General features: G+C 60.2%; 1 protein-coding gene across 1 annotated transcript in view; it reads left to right on the top strand.

Annotated features, from left to right (window-relative positions):
* Positions 1 to 16818, top strand: part of CDH4 (cadherin 4) — a 541856-nt gene that overhangs the window by 492669 nt on the left and 32369 nt on the right. The window contains exon 7 of the mRNA XM_032387709.1: positions 5468 to 5640. Coding sequence (XP_032243600.1) covers positions 5468 to 5640 — 173 coding nt within the window. The remainder of the gene's footprint in view (positions 1 to 5467; positions 5641 to 16818) is intronic.

Here is a 16818-nt window from a genome sequence, read left to right as displayed (position 1 = left end):
GATCCCTGGAAGGATGCTTCGCTCCAGGCCCGTGTAGGGGGGTTGCACCTTCACTCCCACATGGCTGCAGAAGTGAGCTGCTAGTGTGAGTTCTTTCTCCTCGCAGGGCACCCCCGGGACCACAGCCAAATGGCTCCCATGGATGCACCATGGGATGCTCCGGGTGCACTCCGTGTAATTGGGATCGCTGGGGCTCAAGGTTGTGTGTGGACTCAGACCCGGCCGGCCAGAGGAGGCAGGAGGCCCAGGAGCACCTGCAGGCCAGGGCCACACCGACCAGACACTCGGGGACTGGCCCTGCTCACGCCCCCGGCACCAGCTCACAGGCAGCTCATCTGCTCACCCCGCGCCCCACAGAGGACATCCCGCTTCCAGAAGAGGACCCCCAGGCTCCAGGAAGCTCAGTGACGGTGCAGAACCAGGCCCCGGGAGCGGCAGCCAGGGTCTGATCTGGACTGAGCCCTGCCGGTCCCACCCTGAGCCCAGCTTGGCCTCAGAAGTCACCCAAGGCCACAGAAAGGCATCTGTTTGGAAAGGTCTCTTTTCTCGTGCCTTGTCAGCCAGGGGTCAGCCGCGCCCACCTCAGCCCCAGCTTAATCCCTGTACTGGGTGGAATGGTGTCCCTCCCAGATTTCGGTCCACCCAGAACCTCAGAATGCGGCCGTCCTGGGAAACAGGATCTTTGCAGACGTAGTCAAGACGAGCTCTGATCCACTAGGACTGGTGACCCTTTTAAGAAGGAGAGATTAGGACCAAGGCTGACACCTTGATTTTGGACTTCTGGCCTCCAGAACTGGGAGATAATAAAGTTCCCTTGCTTACAGCCGTCCCCTTGGCCTGGCACACCTTCCTAGCCCGCCTGCACCTTCTCTGTGCCCAAGGGAAGTCCACCCACCCTGCCCGAGCCTTGTAGGAGGGTGCGAGGTCATGGCCATCAGCCACTGCCTGTCGGGGCCCCAGCTCTAGAGCCAGGCGTGGGGTCCATCCACCCAAACCCCAGCGTGGAAGGGTGTGGAGGAGGCCACAGCGTCTACTGCAGGCTGTGAGGACCACCAGGCTTCAGGGAAAAGAACGCCACGACCAAGGCCAGAACGGGGGTCAGAACGGGAAGCCGTTGCATGTCAGGAGGAGACGGCGGCACGGGGACCCACAGCTCAGGGCCCGGGCAGGGTGCAACCCAGGTTAGAGCATGGCCCCGGGTCAGCACACGTCCTGTGCCTGCTGGGTGGGCACACACACGTGGGGTCTAGACCATGCACAGACAGGAAGGAAGGCTGCCCCCCCGAGAGGGCCCTCCAGGCTCTCAGTTTTCCTCCAGCGTCTACCCATCTCCTCTGGCCTGGGCTCTGCTCCAGGGCCCTGAACGCTCCTATTTCATCCCTGCTGTTCCATAGACCCTGTCCCTTTCCCACTCGGGGTAGGGCGCTCCGGTGACATGCGTCGGCCGCCTGACCATGGACTGGCGACCCAGCCGGGCTTTCAGAATCCCTCCTTCTTGAGAGAAACCAAGTCGCAGTTTAGGCTCTAAACACAAAGTCACATCTTCTATTTCTCAGTTGCCTTTTTTCTTTTTCTATTATCCTCTTTTTTTTTTTTAGTAACATTTTACTTTCTGATAATCGAGTGATAGCCTTTGAAGGAACCGTGGAAGGTACAGAGAAAATCACAAAGGAAAACTCAAACTCCCACATACGGTGCCGCACTCAGAGATTGCATGTCCGTCACACGCCCTCTGGCCTCCCCTCCTTTGCGTAAACACGTTGTTATTTTAGAGATTGGGGTCACACTGAACAGTCTAGAGACCTCGTTCTTTTCCAGTGAGCCGCACATATGTCATGAAAATTTCAAATAACATTAACTATCCTTCTACAACATTTTAATGGCTTCACACTACTCCATGATAGCAAAGTTATGACAACATCATAATTTATTTAACCAACACCCTGCTGTACTACGGTTAATACCATTTGCTTATTGATTGTGCCCATGGTTTGTCTGCCCCACAGATGTGAGCCTCACGGGTCAGGGGTTTTTTCCACTTGAACTTTTTATTTAAGATCGCTGTAGATGCACACACAGCATGCAACCTGAGACAGAGTCCCCAGTCCTTCGGTTCCCCTGGTGGTAACGTGGAAATGAGCGAAGCCCACCCCAATGAGCTCTGTTTATCCAGAGCCAGCCGGAGCCAGGGAGTCGGCCCCCACCATTGCACTGGGCAAAGACTCGAAGGCGGGCAGCAGAACAGAGAGCTTCATGGTGGGGAAGGGGCCGCTCAGCTGTGCCCTGATGGGGCTTGGGCCTGGAGAAGTGGGAGGTGGACATCCTGTGTCATTAGTTGGGGGCATACTTCTCTGGCTGGCCCTGAGTCAGAAGCCGGGACAAAAACTGGGGAAGCTGTCAGTTATCCATCAAGTCCCTGCAGTTCTGGGCCAGTGGTTACAGGGTGACTGTTCAGCTTCCTGGATTGTTACTAGAGATAGAGGGTCTGACTTCCTCCAAGTCTGACCTGCGGGGAGCTGCTACCTCCCACGCTGGGTCCCCCAGCTGGTGGGTGGCCCTCCCGGGCCGGCTCCCGCAGAAGGTGTGTTAGAGTTCTATCCTCATGTCGGATTGACTGTCATTTCGCGTGTGTTCAGTCTCTCCATCATGTCTTGGCAGAACCACAGGACAATATGCCAGCCAGGATATTTGGGGTTAACACAGGCAAGATACAGAACATTCCATCCCTAGGAGGATCCTCATGTTGGGGATTTAATGGTCACACCCACCCCTGTGCATCGGGGACTTTGTACATCTCTTTTGCTCACGGACATGCAATGCTGAACACGGTGCTTGCACATAGTGGATATTTAATAAATATTTGTGGAGGATTTCAGGCTTTGCTATCAGGAACCGTGTCAGCACGGACTGCTGGGGGCACAAATCAATCATCTATGGCATATCTGTGATTTTTTTCCTGAGGATAAATTTCTAGAAGTGGATTTGTCAACTGGACACATTTTAAAGACACGTGGGTATAGACAGCCAGCTGCGTCCAGAAGCTGAGGCCTGGTGCTCCCTGGACGCTGTAGGGGGTAGGGTGCCCATTCCCTGTATATCCCTGCTCTTCTCTATCGTTGTTATTTTTAAAGAGCATTTGCGTTTTGGGCATGTGAAAACGCCCTTCTTTCATATCTTTGATCAGTAATAAAATTGTTGTTGTTGTTTTCAAAAAGGAGGAGCAAAGAGTGTCTCTGTGATAAAGATTTGAAATTTAGGCTCCTTGACTGGAGACTAAGCCAAGGGGCCACGGCGGGTGTGTCAGGCGGCGGGGTCACCGGCCAGCTTTTCCTACATTGTACCTTCTGATATTTTCCTGTGAAAACGCGCTGGTTTCCGAGGGTGGGTTTCATTTGTGCAATCGGAAAAGAATTATTAGAATTCTATCATTTGGTTTTAAAAAGCAGACTCCTGAACATAGCAAATAAGGTGGATGCCTAGATGTAACGTGATGTTATAACGAGCCCAAAACTAAAGGACCGGTCTTGTTGCCAAACATTCAGATCCGAGTCCTCCACGTCTGGGGCCCGGGGGCACAGCGAGGGGCGCAGACTGACTGGGTGGGCTCTGCAAAGCAAGAGCCTCAGCCACATCCAGACTGCACACACTCTGCCTCCAGAACTTTCTCTCAGAAGGCACCAAATTTGATGCTGAGCCTGGGATTTTAAAGCTTTGGGAATACTTCCTCCCCAAAACTCGGATGCCCTGGTTCACCAGTCAGGGGCCGTGCTGGGAGCTGGGACTTGGTCAAGGAGTTCATGATGAAGTTGAAGCCAGCTGAAACAGGGTTCCTGGGTGCTTAGAGCCCTACCCCCTCCCTATCCTCTCCCCCTCCCCTTCTCAGGCCTGGAGGCCTAGCTGCTCAGCTTGAAACCCCAAGCCCAGTTCAGCCCCAGCTTCAGACATCCACTCCCAAGAAAGGATCGCATCAAGGTAGGGCACCCACTCCCCCGCACCCCTGCAGGGCCCCGGACAGCACATTGTTCTGGAGCAAGGAACTGAACTAAAAACATGCAGCTCAGGACAAGGGCCTCCAGGACTCCAGTGCCACAGGGCTAGGAGTTTGTGCCAGTCGGAACTCTGGGTTGCAAGTGACAAAAATTCAAAGTAAAATGGCGTAAGGTGTGAAGGGAAATTCATGGGCTCAATTATACAGAAAGTCTATAGGGTACCTTAAATTTTCTGTTAACCTAAAACTGTTCTTAAAAAAAAAAAGTGTGCGTGTTTAAAATAGTCTTTAGGTAGGGGCACCTGGGTGGCTCCGTCGGTGAAGTGTCTGCCTTCAGCTCAGGTCATGATCCCCAGGTTCTGGGTTCTAGGTTCAAGTCCCACATCGGGCTCCCTGCTCACTCAGTGCCATCTGCTTCTCAAATAAATAAATAAATAATAATAAAATTAAAAGTCTTTAGGCAATAGCTTCAGGTGCAGGTTGATCCAGGGGCTTCCTAGTGAGAAGTTGTCACCTGAGCCCCTCTTGAGGCTCCAAGATGGCCCTGTCCTTCAGCCTCTTTATTTGTGGCCAGAAGGTGGCCATCATCCCCAGCCTCACTCACTGACACAGGCAGACCCAGGGGCAGGGACAGCGTGTTGGTTTCCCAGGAACCCCAGCAAACATGGTTATTGCCGACCCTGATGGGTAAGGTGCCCACAGCTGAACCGATCACTGTGGCCAGGGAGGGATGTGCTGAGCCAACCAGGGCCTCGCAAGGCAGGGAAGGATGGACACCGACAGGACCTTCCGGCGCCACCCTCAGAGAGTGGGGCTGTGCTGTGTTCCACCAGGGAGCTCAGCCCGACGTGTGGTCGGGGAAACAGACACCGAGCAGTGGGGCGGCTCAGGCAGTTGCCCAGCCCCTTGGATCTGAAACGCCTGCACCCCTGCACGTGTGCTCCCCCAGTGTGCACAGCCTCCCCTGCAGGGGCTCCTGCCAGCTCCTTTTCCGTGTGTCCCTCAAGCACGTACTCCATGCCTTCCGCAGAGCCGGCCCCGGGCCAGGCCCCGCTCCTTGTCCGGGCGCCTCCAGGTCCCCACTGCACCACCCTCCATGTGTGCTCGGCGGAGCCCCGGCAAACACTGAGAGCCGGGTCTTGAGCCGTGTGGCTTGGGGAGAGGGAGCTGGGTTCGGAGTTGGAAAAGCTGGTCCTGCAGCCCGTCCTGCTCTCCCCCTGCCCCCCCCCCCCGCCGCTGAGAGAGAAGGAAGTCAGAGCCGATGGCTCACAGGAACCTTGAGCTCTAGAAGAAGTCCTCCGAAGCTTCGTGGGGAAGTGAAGGCGGCAGGTTTGCTTTCCAGCCTGCCTCCGACGATGTGGGGTTCCCTCCATCTCCGGGGAGATGGGGATCGGCTGGCGATGTCTGCCCCGGGTGTGCCCCTGGGGGCAGCAGCAGACACAGCAGATCATTCCCGTCTGAGAGCTTTCTCTGTCCCAGGCACCTATGTGATGACCGTCACGGCCAATGACGCGGACGACAGCACCACGGCCAACGGGATGGTGCGGTACCGGATCGTGACCCAGACCCCGCAGAGCCCGTCCCAGAACATGTTCACCATCAACAGCGAGACAGGGGACATTGTGACCGTGGCAGCCGGCCTGGACCGAGAGGTGAGGTGGAGGGGGGAGGGTGGCCTCGCCCTTGCGGCCCGTGCGGGAGACGGGACCCCAGCCCAGGTTGGGTGCCCCGGAGGCCCGTCTGCTGCGGCACCTGGCCAGGAGAAAAGCTCTCAGCAAAGCTGTTCCTGAGTGTCCGCCGCCAGCCCTGGGAGCGGACCTGGGAGCTGGTCCCGCACGAGCTTTCCAAACAGGCGCCGCTGGTGTGCGTGGCGCCGAGGTCTGACCTCTGTGCTGCTCAGGAGGGGCCGGGGGCCGTTAGCGACCGTCTGAGAGCGTGAGCACCCACCCCCGCCTGGGGCACCAGCCCTACGTCTGACCCGGGCGCCCCCGCCACGATGACCCGGGGCGCACGGACAGGGTGGCACTTTCCACGCAGGGCAGGAATTATCACGGCCAGAGTGACTTCTTTGGTGCTGGGTACGAGGCCTTCCCAGCTTCGCGGCCCTTCCGGCGACCCCAGGAGGCCGGCACCTCTGTTGTACCCACCTCCCCTCACCCCACCCGTGTGGACTCCTGCGTCCGCCCCACCCAGAGCCAGACCCTCAGGAGAGGGCGGCATGAGGTGGCTTTGCTGCTGCCTCCACCGGACAGCCATTTTCCCACCGAGTGCGGGGGCGTCTCCAGGCACTGGGCCACTGTTCCCATCTGGGTAGATGACGCTGTCCCGGGCCCCTGCCTCCGGGGCCCCTGGAAGGGTCAGCAGCAGCTCCGGGCTGAAAGCCCCCGGCTGGCGGCACTGAGTAAGCGCGCTCAGCCTCCCAGACCAGCATCTCTCCTGCCTCTGGGCCTCCACGACGGCCTCCGGTTTGCTCAGCGACCAGAGGCCGGCGTCTCCTCTGAAGGGTACACGAGTCCGTTTACCCTTGAAAGCACTTGGCTCCCAGGACTGGAGGCTCGTTTGCAGAGCCTGTGCCAGCCGCTCCCTCCCCGGGGGCTCGTTTGCAGAGCCTGTACTAGTCGCCAGAGCCCGTAGGCACACTCATCTTGATGGCCTCCGGCCCCCCCTCCCAGGAAGCGCTGCAGGCCTCATCATCTGGGTCCGGGGACCTCACCTTGACCGGGGGCACTGAGCTGGGACCTTGCTACGTGTGGCTTTTCAGGGCCCAGCGGCGGCAGGTTCTCACTCCCCAGACTGATTCCGCACACCTGTGATCCTGGCAGGTTTGGAGACGGGGGCACCGAACACCTCGAGCCTAGACCTCACCCCTGGCAAAGCTGCCCCACCTGCGCCTTCCAAATCAATAAACGCCAGGTGGTAGCACAGAAAGTGCCACCCCCACCGCCCCCAGGAAGGGCATGAGGTGCTTTTCTTGGCATTCCTAAATTGTACTGGGCGGTGCACCGGGGTGGTAGGCTGGGGCAGAGAGGTCACGTGAGAGGGAATTTACACAACCTCGTGGCTCAGCAGGATGCAGGGTGGCCCTCGCCAACGGCCTGGCCGTGAGCACGTGAGGGAACACCTCTGAGCCCCAGTCTCAGTGCCCTCTCTCTGAGAAATGGGCACAGTGATGTCAGCCTGGTGGGCTCGGCAGGGAGGGGATGCGTGCGCCCTGGCGGCGGGGCGAGGACTGGTGGGGAGGCTCGCCGAGGGGCTTTAGCTCCACGGAGTCAGATGTTTTCTTGGCCCAGTGTTGGTGGAGATGTGTGACAGGAGAGGGGGACAGAACCTCAGGGGCTCCGTGGGTGACTGGGGGTTCTCCCAGGGACCAGGGTAGGTGCCTGCTGCATCCAGACCAGGCCCTGGAGTCAGGGATCGGACAAGGGACTGCTCCGTGGCTCCCAGAAGGATGCTGCCATTAGCTGGGGTGGTGGACCGGCGACTCTATGGGGAGGGTCATTAGAGAGGTGTGCACAGGAACAAACACCCTGTGTTTTCCTTCCTTGTTTAGCAAATTCAGACAGAGGTGCTGGGTGAGGCACAGGGGACAGAGGAGAGCTCGTGAGACAGACGGCGGCTCCCCAGGGCCCCGGGGGGGTTGGGGGGTGAGGAGCAGAACCTAAATGAATGTGCTGTAGGTGGGTGCAGGTGAGTGCATGCACAAAGTGTCACATACTGATGAGATGCTCTCACAATGGAGAAATCAGGGGAGGCTTCTCAGAGGAGGTGACCTTGCTCTGAACCTTGGGGGCTGGTACAATCGATCATATTTTCTGCTGTTTGGGATGAATGACCAGCACCCACTTTCCCTGAATGCTGTGCATCACACATCTAACTTGTTGCAAGCAATCATAGACACCACTCAGCAGGGTCCTTCATTCAGTCAAAAACTTTGGGGCACCTGGGTGGCTCAGTGTTAAGCATCTGACTTCGGCTCAGGTCATGACCTCATGCGTTCTGGGATCGAGCCCCACCGCGGGATCCGCGCTCAGCAGGGAGTCTGCTTGTCCCTCTCACTCCAACCTCTGCCTCCGGGTCACACGGCTTCTCCTCTGGGTGTCTCTCTGTGTCCCCTCTTCTTATGGGGACGCCAATCATTGGACTTAGGGCCCATCCTAATCCAGTGTGACCTCATCTTAACTCACAAAGACCCTATTTCCAAATCAGGTCACATTCGGAACTTCCAGAGGGACATGGATGTGGGGGAGACAGTACAGGCCTGACCTGCTGTTCTGGGGTTCCTAATTGTAACAGGCGGCCTTTGAACTCAAGGATGATGAGGAGACAGCCCTCCAAGAGCTCACTGTGGGTAGCCACCAGCCACACGCAGCCGTTTAAACTTCGGTCTTTACCGTTACATGGACTCTGGCATTCAGGTCCTCACCTGTGCCAGCCACGTGGCAGGCGCCTCGCAGCCTGAGCAGCGCCCCGGGACCCACCCCTGATTGCCCTGTGTCTATAGGCAGCCGGCGTGGCCCCTCTGCCCCATGTTCACACGGGGCTGCCCGCCTCACGGAGCCCCGCAGAGACACAGGTGCTCATCAGCTGACCTGAACTGTGACGCAGAGGCCGAAGGAGGCCTGGTCCTCACCTTGGGGTTCTCGGGGTACACCGCTGTCCTCAGCCTTCAGCGGGTGGCGGGCAGGCAGGTGGTCAGGAGGACGTGCAGGGGGCAGGGGGGCAGGCTCTCTCACCAGCCTGGGTCACAGAGCTCTGGGCCCCACCGTCCCCACTGGGCCACGGTGCCGGCGACCCCACATGCCCCCCGGCCACCACCGCAGCAGATTCCGGCCCCTGCCCAGCAAAGCCTCACCATCCACAGAGGGCTTCTGTTCAATATTTGATGAGCGTGGACTTCAGGTGCCAGAAACAGGGAGGCAGGAGGGCTGAGGGCCTGCCAGCAGGCCGAGTGTCCAGCCCGCTCAGCTGTCGTCTGCTCCGTCTGACATAATACACAGCTCTGTGGCCGCCGGCCCTGCTCGGAGCTCCGGCTGGTGACACTGGGCCTTTGGGAAGAAAAGAGGCGTTTTCAGAGCCTCTATCCGGAGGACCCAACCAGCCCTGGTTCTTCTTGTCTTACCAGACATCACCCCCAGGGAGGCCTCCCTGAGCACTCTGCTCCGGGCCTGTGCCCTTCCTCCTCCTCTCCCTGAGCTGGGCGGGTTCCTGCACAGCCCCCGCTCAGAGGAGACCGCACGTGAGCTTGTCGGCTCCTTTCCTGTGAGTTCCCCTCTGACACAAGCTCTGTAGGCAGGCCCAGTCTGTTCAGGCACCACTGACCGACCACGCTCAGCTGCATGCTGGGGCGCTGGAGCAGCTCAAGAAACGTGTGGAAAGGTCAGGGGGTGGGCGTGGCAAGGGCAGGGCCGGCAGAGGGGCGGAGCCAGGGGCAGGGCGGCAGCGCTGTGACCCCTGCCACCTTGAGCTCAAAAAGATCAGTATTTGCTTTGATTTTTTTGTTTGTTTGTTTCCCAGCTACTGAGCACTCCAACCTAGGTGTCCTCGCTCTTTGGGACCTTTTATACTAGATTGCCAGAGTCCGTGAAAGATCATACCTCAAATTTTATACTAAAGTGTAAATGGTTGATAGAGGTGGCACAAAGTGGCATTTGCACTTTATCAGAGAGTAGAGCCTGACGCTAAACGAGGGACACTCCAAGGATGATTGTGAGACACCAGCTCTCAGGATTTGGGGTGTGGGGAGCTTCCCCTGGGGAGCTTATACGGCATAAGCAGAGAGCGCTCATCCCAGACACGAGACTCATGGTGTTCGCAGGGGCCTTGGATGGAGCGCGGCAGCTGCCTCTGAATCTGTGACCCTGTGCCCCGGCAGGTGGCCGGGGAGACACGGGGCTGTGCTCGGCCCGGCTCGCGTCAGCTGCTCGGGAAGGGCAGGTGGTCCGCTGGGGATACTGCTCCAGACCCCCTTTCCCGCTTTGCTCACAGGCACTCCCCACGGTGTCTGCCTTTGCCTTCAGGGAGAAGAAACGAAGTGGCCGAAGGGGATGGGGCTGCTGCGGGTGAGGGAGCGGAGCGTGTTTCCAGCTTGGGCTTTGTGTCCCGAGCGGCCCGCTCTCCCCCCGCCGGCTCCAGGGAGGGTCTGAAGAACGGCCCAGAGTTAACCGGACACCCCTGGGCAGGTCGCTCAGCGGCAAACAACCACACAACAAGGACACCCTCACCTCTGCTTCCAGGCTTTTGTAAAACCTGCGGGTGGCTGCTGGCGGGGGGTGGGGACCCCGGGCGACTTGCTCGCTGCCCCCCCACCCCACCCCCGGGCAGGCGGACCCTCAGGCCACTGGGCCCAGGCGCCAGAGCTCCGGCCCCGCAGGAAAGTCACGTTTCTCCACGAGACCCCTGCACAAATCTGCACCTTTCCCCTCCTCTCCCTGGGAGAATCTGATCCCCCCGCCCCTGGGAACAGCAGAGTCTGGGGGAGAAACGCTGCAGACGCTTCTCGGAGCAGCTTCCCATGGGGCAGAGTGAGCCATCTCCACGAAGGGGGAAATCCACAAACATAATTGCTGCCCTGTCTAATCAGGCAGAGCTATGTAAATGGAGCATTTTTACATGACTCAAATGTCAGGAGAGGCCTCCGTACGACGGGAGAGGCTCAAGTGTCTCCTGAGTGCCTAGCCAGAGACACCCCTGCCGCTGACACCGCTCGCCTGCACGCTCCCCCACACGCTCCCCCGGTCAGAGTGTCTGCGTCACGCACTTAGCGCAGAGCCACGGACGTCCTCAGACCCACTGCCGCCTACCCCTGGGTGAGTCACTGGGTCACTGGGGACGCCACCCCGGCTCCCCGTCCCCACGCACGCAGACCCTCACTGGTCACCTTCATTAACTTGAAATGTCTCCCCACACGAGGGTGGGACATGAGGGTCTCGTGGTCTTACAGGATTCTTAGGAAAGCAAAACCAGGACCTTCCCATAGTTCTCAAGATTCTCCAGCTACACTGTCAGCAAGGGAAGAGGTTTCATGGAGGGCGATCCACGTAGTTTTGCTCCAGCTGAACTTCGCGATCACTGTCACCGACCGTGGTTAACGCCATCACGTTACTCAGTTTCAGGGGGATCGTCCTGTAGCGACAGGACCAGCATCTTCCCTTTGCTTCCGGGGAAGCCCAGCAGCGGGCCACATGGGAAATCCTAAACATGTGCTTTCCTAGAAACTGAGCTCCTTGTAAGTCCTCTGGAGAGGCCCGCTGCAGGGGGCAGTGGTGGGCCGGGCGGGGTGGTGGTCGGGTTTCTCCCCGCTGGTTTTCGGGCGTGTTCGCGGAACCCTGTGTTGAGCTCACCGACTGCAGCCTAGGGGTTTCGGTGGGGTCAGTGACGGCTGAGGCGACTCTGCCGGCACCTGGATTCTCCCCTGCATCTTACCGATCCCCCCGCCCGGGAAAGGGGAGCAGGGGAGAAGCAAAGGCACTCCTGTCTTGGGGCGTGAGCTCGGCCCCAGAGACAGACGCCCGGGCCCTGCCGTCTGTGCTCCTGGGTCACACGCGGGGGCCGCCGGCTGGGGGCGCGGTCTGCGGGGCCCGAACACGCGCACTGGGCGGGCGCCCCCCGAGTCCCCAGACACCAGGCTGGACGTCAGAGCCAGTCCATGCACCCGAGCCCACGCTGGAGCCCTTTTCCGCAAGAACGCCTAGCGATTCCTCTTCTCACAAGAACAGCACATCTGTGGAAGGAAAGAGAGCCGCACAAAGAGGAAACAGCAATCCGCCCTCCGAGCTCCGGAAGATGCTCACAGCTCACATGGGACCGACGCCCGCATGTCCTGGCTGCGCTCGCCGCCGGGGTGCGTTCCCCGTGTTACAGACCAGCTGTCCTGACGAGCAAAGTGTGTGGCCCCTGTTGGCACTTGGCGGTGTATCCTTGACGTGGGAAACACCCTTCTCCCTCAGCACTGTCCCGCGTCTGGGCTGTCCATCGTTGGGACTGGCCAAGACTCGTTTCCCAAATCCCCTGCTGTGAGCCTTCCATTGTTTTCCATCTTTTCCTTGAGCTGAGATGTGAGTCCAAGGAGCCGGCCTCAGGGACAGGGAGGGAGGAGGAGGCAAGTCAAGCACCGAGCCTCCCATGGGAGTAGCTGGGGCCCTGGGGTCCAGCCCACCTCCTCGGGGAAGCCTTCTCTGCCTTCTCGTCCCCTTGCGGACGTCTCCCTCCTCTGCCTCCTCCTCAGAGGCCTGGCTGGAGGGCAGGGGCCCAGCGAGGCCCCCCTCTCTCTGTAGGTTTGTGGTCTGACAGGACAGCGGTGGTGGGGTGAGGGTGGGAGCCCTGGGACAGGCCCAGCAGGACTCAGGTAAACATACAGAAGGACAGGGTGTGCAGCAAAGGTGACGGGAGGATGCCATGACCTCTGACCCCTCCAAGGGATGTGAGGGGCTCTGGAGGGGTCGGTCCCAGCTCGGGGGTCTGCCCTCTCCTGGGGTCCCGAGGGGGGCGAGCAGGCAGGGCAATGTTGGCTGGGGGTGCCCCAGATCCAACCTGTAATAAATCCAGCTTCGTAAATAAAGTTTTATCGGCACGCGGCCACGTTCACTCGTTTACGTACGTACGTGGCGGCCTTCCTGACACAAGGGCAGCGCTGGTGGCCGCGCAGCTGCCCCCCCCCAGACCACTCTGAGGACGGGCCAGTGATGGACGCTTCACATCAGGGGGACCTGGGAGCCTGTGGCTTCGTGTCCGCTCCCTCCGCTCAGCACATGCCGTCGAGGTTCGTCCGCGGGGTCGCTCCTGCTCTAGCAGAGCCCTGCGCCCGCACGTGCGTGAAGCAGTGTCTACTCACCCGTGGGCGGATGGACAGGCGGGTTGCTTCCACCAGTGGCCGTGGTGGCCGGGCAGCTGTGAGCCCTGGAACAAGCATTTGTCTGGACTTTTCCAGCTCCCTTGGGCCAAGGCCAGGTGCAGGATTGCTGGTCATGTGGTGACTGAGCACTCGAGGACCTGCGGCCTGTTCTCCTCAGCGGCCGCACTCCCCACGCCCCCGGGCATGAGTCCCGATGCACCTGATGAACAAGAACAGTGGCCCGTGACCCCTCCTCCCGCAGTGGCCATTCCAGACGCCCTCCTGCTCGTTCCCAGGTGCCAATCGGACACCCAGGTGCTGAGCAGCATGAGCTCCGGGTGCAGGAGGGAGGCCCTCAGTTTACTCATTTCTCAGTTCCCGCAGTGACAGCAGTGACAAGCAGGAAAGCACGAGGGAGCACGTGGCCCAGGGAGGGAGCCTCAGGACGCCGGCATTGACCCAGTGAGCGGGAGAACCCTAGCCTCATTCAGGGAGGGACGCTGGGAGGGTCTGTGAGTTGCAGTGTGGACACCAGGCTCTCAGCCTCAATCTACACCCGCATCCCGGCCGCCAGCTCGCTGCAGAGGGCCCGCTGCAGATGCCCAGTGTAGGCAGGGAGACATGTTTGTAGCATGGTAGGGGACACGGGTCCAGGAGCTGGGGACACCATTCTCAGGCTGGGTGGCACCCTGGGCTCCACCAGCACGTGGGGGTGCAAGTCGCAGGCCTGATGTGGGCCGGGCTGCAGTCCTGGCGGCCAGTGTGGGGAGGAGGGCCCGCAGGGGCATGCGGGAGGCTTTGATGCTTTTCTAGGGCAGGTCAGCCGGCTGCATTATTGATGGATGTTCTGCAAAATTTAAATGCTGAGCTATGGGGAAGGAAGCGAAAACCCCAGGGACCACCCACGTGCAGTTTTCCTCCCTTCTCTTGAAACTTGAACGTGGCCAGATCACATTTTAATGAATTCACTGCGGCACCACTGCTGACCAGGCAGAGCAGGAGTACCCCTGGGCAGCAGGTGGGGCTGGCCGGGGGCACCTGCGCACAGGTGGGAGAAGCTATCACCAGCTGGCCTCCAGCGGGGGACACTGCAGAGACACAGGCTCGCCCACTCCCCACCCAGCCAGCTCCGCCAGCTCCACTGGAGGCTGATTCAGAGAGCAGAGACCCCCTGCATGATTCAGCCCGTGGAGAAGACCTCTGTGGGTCCAGAGCTGGGGCCGGGGTCATCTTTTTGTCCCAGGAGAGCCGGCAGCAGGTTTCAGGGACTCCAGATGGCCAGGCCCCAAGCACACTGTCCACCAGCCCTGGGTGCCCCTGCCAAGACTCAGTTCGATCCACCGCAAAGTAGGGAGGGTTTCACCCCACACCCCAGGCCCCTAGAAGGTAGATGCGCCACAGCAGATGTGGTCTGTGGGGTCACCAGTGAGAGGTGCTAGAACAGCACTGAAAACCGTCCCCCGCTCATTCGTGCCCCCAGGCCCGGCCTCATGTAAATGAAATGCACCTTCGGCGGAGAAACAAGGCCCCACTTAATAAATACGTCAAACCACTAAGCACACCAGAGCCCTCCCACGAGGTCACAATGGGACAGTTATGTAAGGGTATCTGCGTCCAGGGACGCCAGGCGACCGGCCGCCTCCCTCAGACTCTGCGTGCCATGCCAGAGGGGATTTGGTGAAAGAGAAAAAAGTTACCACTCCTGGGTCTGTAAAGTGTACTTTCTAAAGCAAAAGCAACAATGCAGGAGCCGAGCCAGCCCCCAACCCCGAGAGCTTCCCGAAGATGCAAATCCCCAATCAGGGCTGAGCTGGCCTGGATCTCAGAGGCCCCGCCCACGGGAGGCGCGGGCGCAGCTGGGGGCCCTGCTGACACTTCCTCCTTGTGGCTGGGCGATCGACCCCCCCATGCCCAGAAAGCCCCCTACCCGGCCTCCAAAAGCAAGATCGGCACACCTTCTAGTGGGGGTGGGCTGCACACAAAAGTGTGTACACACGTGTGCACACGTGCACACACGTGGATGTACACGTGGATCTGCACACACACGCATGCACACACATGTGTACACACTCACATACCTGTACATACACATACACACGCGTGGGTTCCTGTGTCTCCAAGGGCAGTAGTCCATACGGTCCTGGGGAAGAGGTTGTGAGTCCATGATAAGGGAGTAAGGAAAGTTTGGAAAAGTGACCCCACGTTCCAATCACACTCTTCTTCCTCTCTTCTCTGGCTGAATCCCTCTCTTCTGCGGTCAGCCTGTCCTCTCTCTTGTCCTTTGCTCTGGCCCCTTGTCGTGGTGGCTGGTCCTGGGAGGCGAGGTGGGGCGTGAGGCTTGGTGGCTCCTGTCCATGTCTGCTCCACGGTGTCCCCGTCCTTCCGACCCGGTGATCAGACAGGCCGAGCCCTGATGGCAGGACCCCCGGGGTCCCAGGTGAAGCCTCACCGAGTGGGACCCTGCCGTGTGCCTGGAGCAAGGCCAGTGCAAGGGCAGGGGCGTCACGGACACCTGGGTTCCCTCCAGCAGCTACAGGAAGGGGCCCAGCCCAAGGCCATTATTAGGCTCCTGGGGCAGCCCTCACAAAGTACCACAAACTGGATGTAATTCTCCCACGGCTCGGGGGCCAGACGCCCAAAATCAAGGTGTTGGAGGTTTGGCTCCATGTGGAGAGTCGTTAGGCCCACGCTGGGCTCCCTCCGGCCTCGGTGTGGCCGGCACTCCTGGGCCCTGAGGCTTGTGGCCACGTCACTGCCCCCTCTGCGTTCATCTCACCTGACCTTCTCCTGCAGGACACCTATCACGGACTTGGGGCCTGCCCTCACCGGGGACGGCCTCATTTTGAGCCTTCCCTCCCCTTCATCTGCAGAGGCCCCACTTCCAGGCCCTGGGGTTCCTGAGAACTCGGATTTGGGGGACACTACCGCACTCGGAGTAGGTGCCCTCGCCCTGGTGCTCACTCTCCCCAGAGAACAACCCTGTGATCCTCGCTGCCCGCTGGCTCAGGCACGACCCGGTCAGCACACAGCTGCCCGTGCTGGGCGGTGGGCTCGTGAGCTACGGATCCTCTGTGCTTTCTCCCCCATGATGCCCAGCAGAGCCCCCGGCACCAAGCAGGGCGCGGACAGTGACGGTGACCAGGGAGTCCACGTGCAGACGGGAGGCCTGCTCTCTCCCTCCGGCTCCTGGGATGGCCAGAGCCTTCCACTTTGGGGCTGACAGCCATGGGGGCTGAGCCCTGTGGGTGCCCGGCAGGGGGACTCTGGACCCCTCAGCCCTACAGAGTCAGCACTGACCCAATCCCAGGCACCCACCCCCCACCCAGCCTGCTGGGCTTTGTCCTCTGGAGACGCCTGCGCAGCCTGGGGGTGGGTCAGCCTGAGGGGCGTCCCCAGTGTCCACCCCTCCCCGCGCCCAGCTCCTCCAGTCCTCCAGGATGGAACTGTCCATGCTGCAACCCCCGCCTTGCCGTTGTCCTCAACCCAGGCCAGCGCTCGGCCCAGCTGGAAACAAACTACAGGTGCCTGTGGCCCAGAGCTGTGCCCCTGGACAGTCCCCACCTGTCCCCGGGGAGAGTGGCTTTGTCCCCACCCAGGTCATGTTCCAGATGGCAGAGAGAGTGGTGAACGTGACGTCCTGGGCTCTGGAGGCCCTGCCTGTGGGGCATCAGCAGGCAGAGGACAGGCCACGCTGATGCGAAGAAAAAAAGCAGAGTCTCAGGGAATAGCAGGTGTGGAGCATTAGACCAGGTGTGGGGTAGGGAAAGCAGGTATGGGAGCGGGAACAGGTGTAGGAGGAGAGCAAGGGTGGGGGGAGAGCAGGTGTGGGGACAGGGCGGGTGTGGGGGGAGAGTGGGTGTGGGGGGAGAGCAGGTGTGGGAACAGAGCGGGGGTGGGGGGAGAGCAGGGGCGGGGCAGAGCAGCTGTGGGGGCAGAGCAGCTGTGGGAGCAGAGCAGGTGTGGGGGCAGAGCGGGGGTGGGGCAGAGCAGGGCTGGGGGG

Source organism: Phoca vitulina, unplaced genomic scaffold (assembly GCF_004348235.1).
Source record: "Phoca vitulina isolate PV1807 unplaced genomic scaffold, GSC_HSeal_1.0 scaffold50, whole genome shotgun sequence".
Taxonomy (NCBI): Eukaryota; Metazoa; Chordata; class Mammalia; order Carnivora; family Phocidae; genus Phoca; species Phoca vitulina.
The sequence above is the reverse complement of the archived record's forward strand: the minus strand, read 5'-3'. Positions and strand labels throughout refer to the sequence as shown.